General features: G+C 36.6%; 1 protein-coding gene across 1 annotated transcript; it reads left to right on the forward strand.

The window, feature by feature from the left end:
- The first annotated feature begins 1022 nt into the window (after window positions 1-1022).
- On the forward strand, window positions 1023-3569 carry LOC104115343 (uncharacterized). The gene is made up of 3 exons (XM_009625978.4): window positions 1023-1192; window positions 2026-2269; window positions 2798-3569. The coding sequence occupies exons 2-3, from the start codon at window positions 2057-2059 to the stop codon at window positions 3104-3106; spliced, it is 522 nt and encodes a 173-aa protein (XP_009624273.1). The 5' UTR covers window positions 1023-1192; window positions 2026-2056; the 3' UTR covers window positions 3107-3569.
- The last annotated feature ends 10471 nt before the right edge of the window (window positions 3570-14040 follow it).

Here is a 14040-nt window from a genome sequence, read left to right on the forward strand (position 1 = left end):
TTATTTGAAAATAATTTATCTTTATGCGATAATTTATAGCCACATATGCCTTATTTTACACTACAAGTTCAAAAAGTATTCTCTTTTCTTAAACTCCGTACCGAATTAAATAGGTTCACATAACTTGACACGGAGGGAGTATTAATAAGGCTATCAAATATCTTCCTTAACAAGTCAACTAAAGCCTTAATAAAAGATAATATGAATTTGTTTGCACAATGAGCTTTATTATTTTATCCTGATGAATTAATATATAATTTTAGAATTATATTAATTAATCATAATAAATTAATATAATTTAATATAAACTAAAATGCAGATAATTATTCTCAATTAATACTACTACGAGCCTATGACCAAAAAGGGGTCAATTGGTTTTTTAGCTCTTTATTAATTTATTTTTTGTTTTATGACCCCAACTTTTTTTTTTACGCATAAAAGATTTACTTTTACACGTAAGAGATATGCCTTTTACCATAAGAGATCTAAAAATACAATTTTCTTAAATTTAAAATTGTAAAGGGACATGACGTACAAATATTACACCAAAAAGTAAGGGTGGGATCTAACTTATAACAAATTTACAAATTCAGATGTGATTTTTAGAATTTGTAGCTTTAAGTTTGTAAATTTTATTTGATATTCCAAAACCTAAAAAATATCGAAAATTTAATAATATATATTTATAATTTACAAAGAAAAGAAGTAAACTTTAGAAGGCAAAAAAAAAGAAAATGATTCGAAGTGGGTGGGAATATCGAGGAGATATCTCGCGGGAAGCACCGCCTACATGATACATTAAAAAAACCCAATAATTTATCACTTTATATTCCTTTTTCTTTTTTCGTTTTTGCACCATTGCAGTTCTTGCCTCTCCGTACACGGATTTCTCTCTCTTTTCTTCTCTTCCCTTTTTTATTTATAATAAAATAATAATAATAATAATAATAATAATAATAATAATAATAATAAAATAAGGTACATTTGATATGATATTTTTCTCTGTCCTCTGTATAAAACTCATACAACCCCTCCTCTTCGTTAACCTTCTTTACTCCTCTCTTAAAAGTTAAAACCGACCGTTTCTTCTCTCTCTCATACACATACATTTTTCCCCCTTTATTTCTTCTCTGTTCCTTTATTTGAATCCTCCTCGTCAAACTAACCAATACTCTTTCGTACAGCTCCTCAGGTGAACATCTCTCTATCTCTCTTCTTCCTGTAGATTAGTTACGTTTTGGTAATGATTTTGCGAGTTCTCTCTTTTTTTGTCTTGGAAAAATTGTTTTGCGTGTAGTTTGTAGCACAGTAAATACTATTAGGCAGCTCGTTTTTTTGTTCTATTATGTGTAGATCTGTGAAAGAAATTAGGAAGTATTCGATTTTTATGACTCTTAATATATAGAAGTAATTTATAGGCGAAGAATTTGTCTCCAGTAAAGTCCTATTGAGCTGGAAACTACGTGTTTGTTGTAAAATTAGCTACGTAAGTTTTTACAATTTTTTGATATGACTTAAGGTATTTTTTAGATCCACGTTTCCCTATATTTTTTGTTCTTTTTTTTCCCCGGTGATTTCTCAGTTGTTTCAACGCAGAGTTAAATCGCCGGTTGATATCGGCCATACGATTTGTTTGAAATCTGATTTCTCGAATATAATATACATGTATAGTAGTATATATGACAAATATTTAAAATTCATATGAAGCTGGAAATTTACGCTATTTTGTAGTTGATTTGCATAGTTGTATAATTTTGTCGCATGATTCATAGCTTTAATTTTCGTATTAAATTTTTAGATCCACGATTCCCTAAATTTCTGTTTTTTTATTTTTCCGGCCGTCTTTGGTTGTCTCAACGGAAAAGGTCAAAATCTCCGCCTTACGTTTTTTTTTTTAAGCTTTGAGCAGATCTATAGAATTTTCAACTTATTAATTTGAGGAAATTAATTTTTCTTGTTTTATTTCGTTTATGTCACTGTTATATTTAGATCTGTGAAGTAAAATCTTCATTTGAATTGGTGCAGGCGTTGTTTAAGTAGATTTTGTCTGGAAAAAATGAATCACTGTGCTATTCAACAAAGTAATTTTGCCGCTTGTGAAGAGATGATGATGCGCTCCTACTCCTCAATTTCCGATAAGAAGGACGCCGTTGTTTGCCCTAAGCCCCGCCGTCTCGGCGGCGGCCCTATGAGACCTCTCAGATGGCATCAGCAAGACTTTTGTGATTCAAGATCTGGAGCTGATTTATTGGATATCATCCTCACAAAGGTAGGTTTATCACTTTGTTCACTTTTTTTTTTTTTTGGGTTATAGTAATCCTAGTATGTGTATGTGGAATTCATTGATTTGAAAAGCGAAAATTAAATATTAAATAAAATAAAAGGAGCGTATTTGTGGACCTATGAAAAAGGGTTATATGCCCCAGTCCAAGTGTGTGGGCACCATGTTCTTGTCGGTGCTAGTTGTCGAATGTGAATCTCATGTTATGCTTTTTATCGAGTGGCTTTGAAGCAATGGACATGTCATGATTGATTCACTTTCTATTTTTGGTCTTCCTCCCTCTAGAATCTGTAAAAATCAAATTGAATTTAGATTATCATATACTATGTCTATAGTACTTTAATTGTTTTGCCTTTTATATGCATAGTCCACGTCAATGGAGTTGTATGGTTAGTGCGAATTAGATAAAATCGACTTCATTTATCTGGGATTGAGTCATAATTGTTTGTATATGCATAGTTTGTGTCAATAGTTCTCTAGATTCATCTGCTGATTTTTGGTTTTGAAATTGTACAGGGTGGTGGTGGAGTTGATCAACCAGCCGCACAAGTAGCCTCGTCGCCCCCATTTTTTTGTGGGTCACCGCCGAGCAGAGTATCTAACCCATTGATTCAAGACGCACGATTTGGGGACGAAAAGGTCACCCCAGTTTCACCACGGGCAATACCAATTCCCTCCGGATTGGCTTCGTCCCCATCGTCTTCCGCCAGGAAAGGCGGATGTGTGAGCAGGGCGAATTTTGGCCACAATCCGGCTGTGAGAGTTGAGGGTTTCGATTGCCTTGACAGGGATCGTCGTAATTGCAGTATCCCTGCTTTGGCTTAAGAAAAAACCACAATGCCAGTCCAATACTGAGAAAAGTACATAGAGGAAACATGAAGTTACACGAACGAGTCATCAACTTTTGTTTTAACTAGCGGCAGCAGAAGAGTTTGAAGATTTTCGTCGACTGAGAAACTGAAGAACGATACTTTTGGCTAGTGTAAATATGTCCAAAGGGTCTATGTAAGTAAATTGTAATATAGTGTCTGTCTCTGTAAGTAAATGAGAGTCGTTATTAACAAAGTAATTAGAGGCGAATTAGGAGTTATTTAATGAGTTTTTTAAGTGAGGTGGTCCTGACCCTGTTGTAATGATGTAAGTACGTGATGGGGTCGTGAATGTCAATATGGGGCCGTAATCGAAGAGATTTTGTAAAGAGGGAAAAATTAGGTGTGGAGTGGAGTGGATTCACTTTGTAAATGTAAGATATATGAAAATCGTTTACGGCTTTGAATCTTGCGATGCATCATTGCGTGTGGTGAGAATCTGTATCCCATCACTTTCCTCTCGTTGCAATTCAATATTGTGGTATGACTATGATTGATGCTTTGCTTGTTTGGCACGCTCAAGGCGGATCACTCAATTTCACAGTCCCACCCAACTGATATATCCCTTTTTCTTTTTCATCCTTTCCTTCCTGAAATGGAAATATTAGATTTTTTTGTTTGATTTAAAGGGGTTGATGTATTAACAAACTAAACGGATAAAATAGTTACATCAGAGGGGGAATTTGCATTCCCTGTAGAATCCGGAAATTATGCTATAGTATCTAGGCTATCACTATTACAGTCCAAAGTGGTTCTTGAAACAGTAGTTAGTGTTTGAAATATCTAAGTAATGTGAAAAAGCTAATCTGACTCACGTCACTAAGGAGATTCCTTAGTTAAACCAAGCCTCCGGCAGTTGAGCTTGTGTCCAAGTCCATTTTTTAAAAATCTTAACATGGGTAAGATCGACTAATGAGATGATACAGATGTTCATCGTTGAAAAAGAGCTCAGATCACTAGCTAATGCCCTTATACATTCAGAGATATGGGAAGTAAAGTTACAGAGAAAACTAAGACGTTCTCGTGTGATTTCAAATTTTGAAAGTTGTAAAAATTATATAATTGAAGAGGGAGATAGGAGCATCGTTCTGGGTGAGTTGGAGTACTCGGAGCGACATCGAGATTTTGGGTACTGTAGATGCATAAGAGTGGGGGAGGCTGAAGGGGCTATGCGTAGGATGAGTAGGGGTAAAGCGACCGGTCCAGACGAGATCCCTGTGGAATTCTGGAAGAGTATGGGTAAGGCGGGTTTGGAATGGCTCTCTAGGCCGTTTAGCGTCATTTTAGGATGAAGAAGATGCCTGAAGAATGGAGGTGGAGTACGTTCGTTTCGTTGTATAAGAACAAGGGAATATCCAAAACTGCAACAACTATAGGGGTATCAAGTTGTTAAGCCATACGATGAAAGCTTGGGAGAGGGTGATAGAAGGGAGGATGAGGAGGAGCGTGTCTATTTTCAATAACTAATTTGGTTTCATGCCGGGACGGTCGGCTATTAAAGCCATTCAGCTTGTGAGGAGATTGATGGAGCAGTATAGGGCGATGAAGAAGGATTTGCATATGGTGTTTATTGACCTAGAGAAAGCTTATGACAAAGTCTCGAGAGAGGTTCTATAGAGATGTTTGGAGGCTAAGGGAGTGACTGTAGCGTATATTCGAGTGATCCAGGACATGTAAGATGGACCTAAGACACAGATAAGGATAGCAGGAGGTGACTCTGAATACTTTCCGATTGAGATGGGGTTGCATCAAGGATCAACACTTAACCCGTTTTTGTTTTCCTCGGCAATGGACCATTGGGGCGACACATTTAAGAGGAGTGCCTTGGTGCATGTTATTTGCACATGACATAGTTCTGAATGATGAGACGTGCAATGGTGTTAACGAGAGGCTGGAGGTTTGGAGACATACCCTTGAGTCTAAAAGTTTTAAGTTCATCAAGACCAAGATAAAATACTTGGAGTGCAAGTTCAGCGGTGTTACCCAGTAAGCGGACTGGGATGTGAGGCTTAGAGATGTAAGTCATTCCTAGGAGAGAGAGTTTTAAGTACCTTGGGTCTGTGATTCAGTGTGATGGGGAGATTGAAGAGGAGATCACACATCGTATCAAAGTTAGGTGGATGAAGTGGAAGCTCGCTTCCGGTATCTTGTGAGATAAGAATGTGTCGTTGAGACTTAAAGGTAAGTTCTACAAGGTAGTGGTTAGACCGACTATGTTGTATCGAGCATAATGCAGGCCAGTTAAGAACTCCCATGTCCAGTAGATGAAAGTAGCTGAAATGAAGATGTTGAGATGGATGTGTGGGCACACAAGGCTGGATAGAATAAGGAATGAAATTATTCGGGACAAGGTGAGAGTGGCCCCTATGGAGAAAAAGATGCGAGAGGTGAGGCTAAGATGGTTCAGGCATGTGAAGAGGAGAAGCACAGATGCCCCGGTCAGGAGGTGTGAGAGGTTGGCCTTGGAGGGTAATAGGAAGGGTAGATGTAGGCCAAAAAAGTCTCGGGGAGAGGCGATCAAGCGGGACATGGCGCAGCTTAAGCTAATCGAGGACATGACCCTTGATAGGAAGGTGTGGAGGTCGAGAATTAGGGTAGAAGGTTAGTAGGTAGTTGAGCGTTTCCCTTTGTCTTCCTTAGTTCAATAGTATTAGTGTTAGTATGGTATCCTTTTTACCCTTAGTGTGCTATTTCAACATATCTTGTACTGTTATTACTTGCCATCAGTACTTCTTTCATCTTCTCCTTTTCTAACTTGGACTTAGTTTTCTAAATATCCTGTATTATTATTACTTACTATCAATGCTTCTTCCATCCTTTCTTTAGCCGAAAGTCTTCCGGAAATAGTTTCTCTGCCCTTTCAGGGTAGAGTAAGGCTGCATACATCCTATCCTTCCCAAACTCCACTTGTGAAAATATACCGTGTGGTTGTTGTTATAAAAATTATATAATAGTTATTGAGACACGTCCAGTTGAGTCCCACGAAACCAAGAACTCTTCCAAGAGTTCTACAGATAATGGTTAGGCTAGGATAGCTATCAGTTAGTATTCTGTATAATTACTCTACTGTAATCTCTATCTCAATATCTAGCCAAGATGTCAATGTATATATGTACACGAGTTATGTACACAGGATTGTCAAGGAAATAATATACCTCAGTGAGGTCCTTCGTATAAACGTTTCTGTGTATCTTTGTGTTCTAATATGGTATCAGACGCCAACACGACCTCTCCTTTCGTCGCTCCTTCTCAATCTCCAGTCAATCCGTCTTCTTTTCCATCACTTAACCATGCTCACCACTTCATCTCCATCAAGTTAACGGCTAAAAATTATTTATTTTGGCGTACCCAATTATTACTTTTCCTTCGTGGCCAAAACTTCCATGCTTATATTGATGGAGCAACCCATGTCCACCATTACTTATCTCTGCTCAAGGTACTGATGTATCCACACCAAACCCAGCCTATAGTCAGTGGATACAACAAGGCCAAATGATCTTGAGCCTTCTCATATCATCCCTTTCCGAGGAAACATTGCCATAGGTCTGAACACATCAAAAGCAGTATGGGATGCTCTTGAAGCTGCTTTATCTTCTCCGTCCAACACAAGGATCCTTAATCTTCGTATGCAACTCCAAAACTTGAAGCAAGACGATCTTACCGTCACTCAATATTTACACAAGGCCAAACTCATCTCAGATGAATTGGCTGTTGTCGGACGACCTCTTTGCCTTGCTGATCAAAATATTTACATCTTCAAAGAGTTACGATCCGAATTTAAGTACATCGTCCCCACGCTATCTGCACGACCTGAGCCAGTAACCTTTTCTGAACTTCATAGCCTTCTCTTAAACCATGAATTTATCAATGGTTCATCTATCTCAAACATGTACCTTTCATCTGCTACACTACAAAACTCCCCAATCACACAAGGACCTATCTTGCCCAATGCAATACACCTTCTGACCGTCCTTTTAATACAAATTCCAACAGGGGTCGAGCTAGGAAGATCTTATAGAGGATGTGGTGGAAGAGATGGACGCTTTTACTTACTTAATTATTCAAACAACACACAACTCTGGCAATCCCATGATCAGCGACAAAAGTGTCAAATCTGCAATGGCAGTAACCACCTTGCCTCGACTTGTTTCCAACGCTACAGTCCCAATAGGAGCCCTGCAGCTTATCTATTTGGACACCCTCATCATAGAGTTCTTTAAGAAGTTCTTAGGAAAAATCATTTACCTTGTACTAGTTCTAGTTTCAATAAAGTTTGTCAAGCCTGCCAGTAAGGCAAATCACACAAGTTGTCTCTCCCTTTAAGCATTAATAAAAGTTCTTTCATTTTACAATTATTGTATGTTGATGTTTGGGGTCTGGCCTCTCTCCTTTCGTCTTAAGGCCACAAATATTTTCTTGTTTTTGTTGAAGATTTCACAAGCTATTCATGGGGTTATCCAATTTCCCAAAAATCAGATGTTCTCTCCATATTCCATCAGTTTAAGGCCTTCGTTGAACGACAATTTATACTACTATTAAAGCCATACAATCTGACTGGGGTGGGGAATTTCGCTAATTGTCCCCAATCCTTACTAAACTTGGCATCTCTCATCGTGTTTCTTACCCACATACACATGAACAACAAGGTCGAGTTGAAAGAAAACATCAACACATTGTCGAAACAAGTTTAAGCCTTCTTGCTCACAGCTCTACCCCGCTCGTTACTGGTGTAATATGGCCATTATTTTGTCAAATGGAGTCCATCTCGCATAAGCATCTTTGCAAAGTGTAAACTTTGTTGGCAATATTCTTTGGGACCCAAAAATATTGCATTGTGTGTTGGACATCATTTGCACAAATTGTATCTCTTCTTTTACACCTAAGAGGTCAAGACTTTTTGCCTATAAAAGGGAAGGCCATTAGTTCATTTTAGACACACCAACAAGACTTGAGTCTTCATTTCTTGTTTCTTCCTTTCTTCCTTTATTAAGAGTGTTTTGTATGAGAGTTAAGTGTTGGGAAGCACTTGTGTGAACCCTTTCTTTGAAGTGATCTTTCCTTTATTAAGAGTGTTTTGTATGAGAGTTAAGTGTTGGGAAGCACTTGTGTGAACCCTTTCTTTGAAGTGATCTTGTGAGGTTATTCTCTTAGGGTATTTAAGATTAATTAGAGTGTTTACTCTAATTTTATACTCTCTTTTGTACTCTTGTTCTTATAGTAAATTGCTCATCTCCGCTTGTGGACGTAGGTCACTTTGACCGAACCACGTTAAATTTGTGTCTTCTTTATCTACTTTAATTGTCGTTGTTATCAAGTTCAATTGTCTTTGTTATTGTCATTATACCGTTGTTTGACTATATTTCGCACTACCCGGATTCCGAATTCCCGATCCTAACAACTGGCAATATGTCTTTGAAACTGCTGTTTTCCTCATAAATCGTCTACCCTCAGTGTGTACAAATGGTCTCTCTCCTTTTGATCTCGTTCATCATTCCAAACCAGATTACTCCTTTCTGAAAGCTTTTGGTTGTTTGTGTTTTCCTCACTTGAGAACATATAACAAACATAAATTTGATTTTAGGAGCAAACCGTGTGTTTTTCTTGGATATAGATCTAATCATCTAGGCTATCGTTGTCTTGATCATTCTACTGGACGAATCTATATAGCTCGACAGGTGCGTTTTGATGAAAGCAGATTTCCCTTTGCTGAAACCTCTATCCTCGGATCTCCACCTAATCAGCCGTCCCCTTCAACTCCTTGGGCATCATTCCCGGTTGTTGTTCAATCAACGAGAACTGCCTCGCCAGTTGAGTCCCACACAACTAAGAACTCTTCCAAGAGTTCTACAGATAATGGTTAGGCTAGGATAGCTATCAGTTAGTATTCTTGTATAATTACTCTACTGTAATCTCTATCTCAATCTCTAGGCAAGATGTCAATCTATATATATATATATATATATATATAAAATTGAGGGACATAGGACAAGTGACGTGGCACTTTGGATTTCTATTTATCTTTTTCCTCAATTTTTTTTATCATTTTCTATCACTTTGCTTCTTTCTCTTTTCTATTATTTTCTATAGAACCGTTTAGTCGGAACCCAAAAGACACGACGTTAAATCTAAGGAGGTTATTATGATTAGTCGCAATCCAAAAGGCACAATGTTAAAATCAACCTTATTATATGTTACTTTCTTCCTCGCTCTATCTTCCTACTTTTTGACCCAACCCAAAAGAAACAATATCAAAGATCACCCTTATTGGCTGTTGCACGTCACTTTCTCCATCGCTCTCTTCCTATTTTTCGATAAGCCTATTACAGTAGTTTCTCCCTCGCCATGTCTTCTTCTTCTTCTTCCTCCCTTAATTTCTTTTTAATTTAATGTGTAATGAATGTGATATTAATGTATTATTTAAACAGTATATGATCTTGCTTTCATTATTTAAAGTCGTGCATGCTATGCTGAGAATACTAGCAATATGTAATGCAGGAAGGGATGAGATTTAAGTGCAAACTTTCTTCGAGTTAGAGCAGTCAATAATTTTTTGTTTTTTTTTTATTATCGTTATTGCTTCTTTTGTTTTCTTTTATCTACGTGAGTGTAGTAATATTTTGGGATATGCCAATTCTTACAGCAATACTCCAACAAAGGTTGGAATTTCTTTTGACCAACAACAAGGGGCTATCTCCACAACTTTGTCTGCTTTTTTCCTGAAATGAAAAAATTAAGAAATATATGGAAAGAGTGGAATGGAAAAAGGAAATAAAATGAAAAGAAGGAAAAAAGAAAAGGAGAGGTAACAGAATAGCAAATCCAAGAAGAACGAGTTAATTTTTTTTTACCATTAGTATTTCTTTCTACTCCTACTGCTCTTTTCTAATTTCTTTTTCTATTATTTCTTCCTACAAATATTTCTGTTTTATTTTTGCATGTGTAGATTTAATAAAAGTTAGTGTTCTTAGCATTATATTTAAAATGCTAATGAAATCAGAAAATTTTACTTCAAATTGTTTTGGTTTAGTTTGGATTACTGATTAATTTTGCAAATGTTAGTATTAATAGTTTGTGCCGACAGTTAAGTGAAAATCCCCCTCTCAATTAATTTTGGGGGGGAGTGGGGCAAAGAAAAAAAGCACCATAATAATATTTTACTAAATTAATATCCGAATCTCTCAATTTTCAAAATATCTCTCTAAACCTAAATGACATAATATTTATTGATACTCCATGTCCTATTTCAAGTTCTTGAGTTTTTAACAAAGATGATAATTGAAATTAAGAATGGGAAGATCCTTTTGGACAACAATATATTTTGAGAAATAAACACGCTTTTGATATGATAAAATTCCAAACTCTTTTTTAAGTGCTTTCAAAGTTTTTAGGATGTGGAAGTTTTGACAAGAAAGAAAACGTTCAGTTTGAAAGTAATACAAATTAAGGGAGGAATAAAAATTTATCACTCAAATTATTACACAGTCCAAAATTTCTGCATAAATTTAATGAAGGAGGAGGATATAAGAAATTTATTTTATTTCCGTGAGTTAGTTATTTTTTATTTTCTAGATCCTTATTCAATTTTTAAAGGTTTAGGAAGGGATGTATTAATTATTATTACCACTCACGCCTTTATGAGAATAAAACTTCTTATGCTAGAGAAATACAGGGCAAGCATCGAGCTTTAACCTTTCTTTTTTCCCCTTTTTTTTGGTGATAAACTATTTAATGTTTATTCTGATACATGATGTTTTCCAATTTTTACAGTTCTGTTTTGGCAGTTAGTGAACGAATTACTAAAAAATGATGATATTTTTTTTACTTTTAAGATTTAAATAAAATAAACTTACGAGTTGATATTATGGAAAGGTTTGGACCACGCGAAGCGTGGATAAATTAACTAGTGTATATAGATACACAGGTTGTGTACACAAGATTGTCAAGGAAATAATATACCTCACTGAGTTCCTTCGTATAAACTCATATTGTCCTGTGGACTGAATCAGCTGTACCATGTACTGTTTGAGTTCAAAATGCCCAGTGATATCAGGCTTCACAATAGCCTGAGTCATATTCGCAAGATTGGGCCTTGCGGCTTCGATTACCGGACGCTCTTCATTGCCTGCCATATCTATTGGCTGTGGTTGGATTGCGATGTCCAAATCTCTTTCTATTCTCGTTCTAGCTTCGTGTTCCCTTCTCACTCTATGTAATGTTCGTTCGATTTCTGGATCAAGAGGAATGAGGTTGTTTGCACTTCTACTCCTCTGCATTCGAGAGTAAACCCTGCGTTGACACAAACCAGGCAAACTGAAAATTAAAACTTGAAAACAAATATCTAATAAAAGCTTAACTTAGTCACGTAGCTAATTTCTAAGTCCCCGGCAACGGCGCCAAAAACTTGTTGCGACCAAACACACTCACGCAAGTATACGCGGTCGTCAAGTAATAAAGTGACTAAAAGTCGGATGTCGAACCCACGAGGACTTATGATTAACTATTAACTAAATTAGACTATCCCAATTATCTAAACAAGAATTAAATCTAAAAATATTTTATTCTAAACTAATTAAATAAGAAAAATATAAATAATAAACTTTGAACAGAGAAAGAGCAGATTTTAATGATATCAATGTAATGAAAACGATCTAGGGTTATGGGCTATCTAACAATCCTATTGTATTCTTCAATTGAATTGACCGACTAATTTATCTAGCTTATTGGTTGACAGGGTTAATGCTCATAAGAATCTGTCGAGTTCTTACTCGCCTATTCAAGCTAACCTAACGCCTATATGTCTATGGAGTTAGAATCAACAAGAACGCATTTATAATTCCTGTAAATCAACCAAGCAAGGCAATTAGGTATATGTCTATCCTAACTACGAATCCGTTCCCCGATGCCCGAGTTCAAGAACTTGCCCTACTCAATCCTATATGCAATATAGAATTCCCACTTTCGAGTTCAATTCTAGATTCGTAGATAATATTCAATTGGTGATCAAGCAATTAAATAATTAAGCGCAAGATTGAATAAATAAACTAATATGATAAATCAAGAAGTCAAAATCAATATCCGAATAACAATAGTCATGAAAGAACCACAACCCTAGAACGTGAAGTTTAGCTCCACATAGACATGGTAGCCAAATAACAAATCATACAAAGAAACATAAAAATTACTAAATTTGGTGGGGGAAAGATGAAACTTGATGAATTCCGGCCTCCACAGCTTTGTCGTGGCTTTTCCCTCCTTCCCAATATGTTCGATGACCTAAAAGAGGCATTTTTGGCTTATATATTGCGTACAAAAGTCGTGGGCCAAAGTTCTCCTATTTCTAATCCAAATCAGCTTCAGGGATTGATGCTAGGGTGGATGCGTCGCATCCACCTCGTCCTCCACTTCTCAGCTTCGCATGCTAGGGTGGATGCTTCGCATCCACCTCGTCCTCCACTTCTCAGCTTTGCCCAGGTGCGGATGCTAAGGCGGATGCTATGGGCCGACTTCACTGCTAAGAGTGTACGAAATCTGATCTTTTTCTAGATTGGATGCGACGCATCCAATCTCTCTTCCTCTACCTAGAGCACCTTTTCTTCATATTTTTGCACTCTATACACCCTAATTCACCCCACACAACTCAATTAGTCATAAAACCAATAATTAAACCATGTTGAGCATTTTAAAGATCAAATAACATCAAGAAGCGGTTAAAACATGGGTAAAGTAACATCAACACATATCGAAATATGCCAAACATCACTACCCCACACTTAAACCTTTGTTCGTCCTCGAACAAACCATCCTATAGTAGACGAAACAAAATTAAGCTCTTATCATTCAAAGCACACTGCACCTATGACCATGGTTATTTGCAGCAATTAGGCTCTAGACTATGCATCACATACACTTCCCTTTACTTATGCCCTTCTTTAAACATATTCGAACAAAGATAACATGCTCACAACAACCCTAACCTCAAAAACCGACTCAATGTCACTATGCACTCATGGCTTGAACACCCAACATCATAGAGAAGTCTAATAACGTTACCTATCCCTCATGAAATCATGTGCCCTCACAACAAGAACAAGAGAGTGAGATCAATCCACACATTCGAATCTCATGATCAAATATATTTTAATGACTCACATATATCAAAGAAAATCGCTCACTCTCACAAAGAAGTCACATGCATGCAATTGGTACCATAGACTTGCCCTTAATGTAAATCTCTACTAATGTAAGCTCGCTCGATCTAAAATCAATTAGGACTTTTTTATGGTAGTAATGTGGGCTAAGGGAAGGGTAGGATATATTTTAGGAATAGTGACTCAACCTCCTAAGCACTTTAACACATCATCAAATAACTTAAGCGCAAATTCTTCAACACCACTTCAATTTCACAAATAATATCACCCCCAACAATATTTCCTCTTTCTTTGAGCACTACTTTAATTCATACCCACTAGCAAGAACAAGACAATAATTTATTCATCTATATTTTTCTTTTTTTTTTTCCAGATTTTTCTCTTCTTTTTTTTTCTTTCAATTTCCGCTAGTGGTGTATTATTTTACAAAATAAGTGCACCCTTCTTTCTTTCATTGGTTCCACTCAAAAGTCACCCCACACTTAGTCCCTTCTTACTTCTTTTAGCGCTCATCTAACAATTAAAATGCTTTAAGAGGTAAAAGGATCAAAACAATATCAATTAAGAATAAAAAAAGTATAGGCTTGTAATGTGGGTACCAAATAAAAGTCAATAGGCTCAAAATGGTTAACTAGAGATAAATTTTATTTGTGATAAGTAATAAGCTCAAAAAGATCAAAGAAAGCCTAAAATCATTTTTCAAACCGAGCATCACCTCAAATTTCGCTTCAACTCACATACC

The sequence above is a fragment of the Nicotiana tomentosiformis genome, chromosome 4 (assembly GCF_000390325.3).
Source record: "Nicotiana tomentosiformis chromosome 4, ASM39032v3, whole genome shotgun sequence".
NCBI lineage: Eukaryota > Viridiplantae > Streptophyta > Magnoliopsida > Solanales > Solanaceae > Nicotiana > Nicotiana tomentosiformis.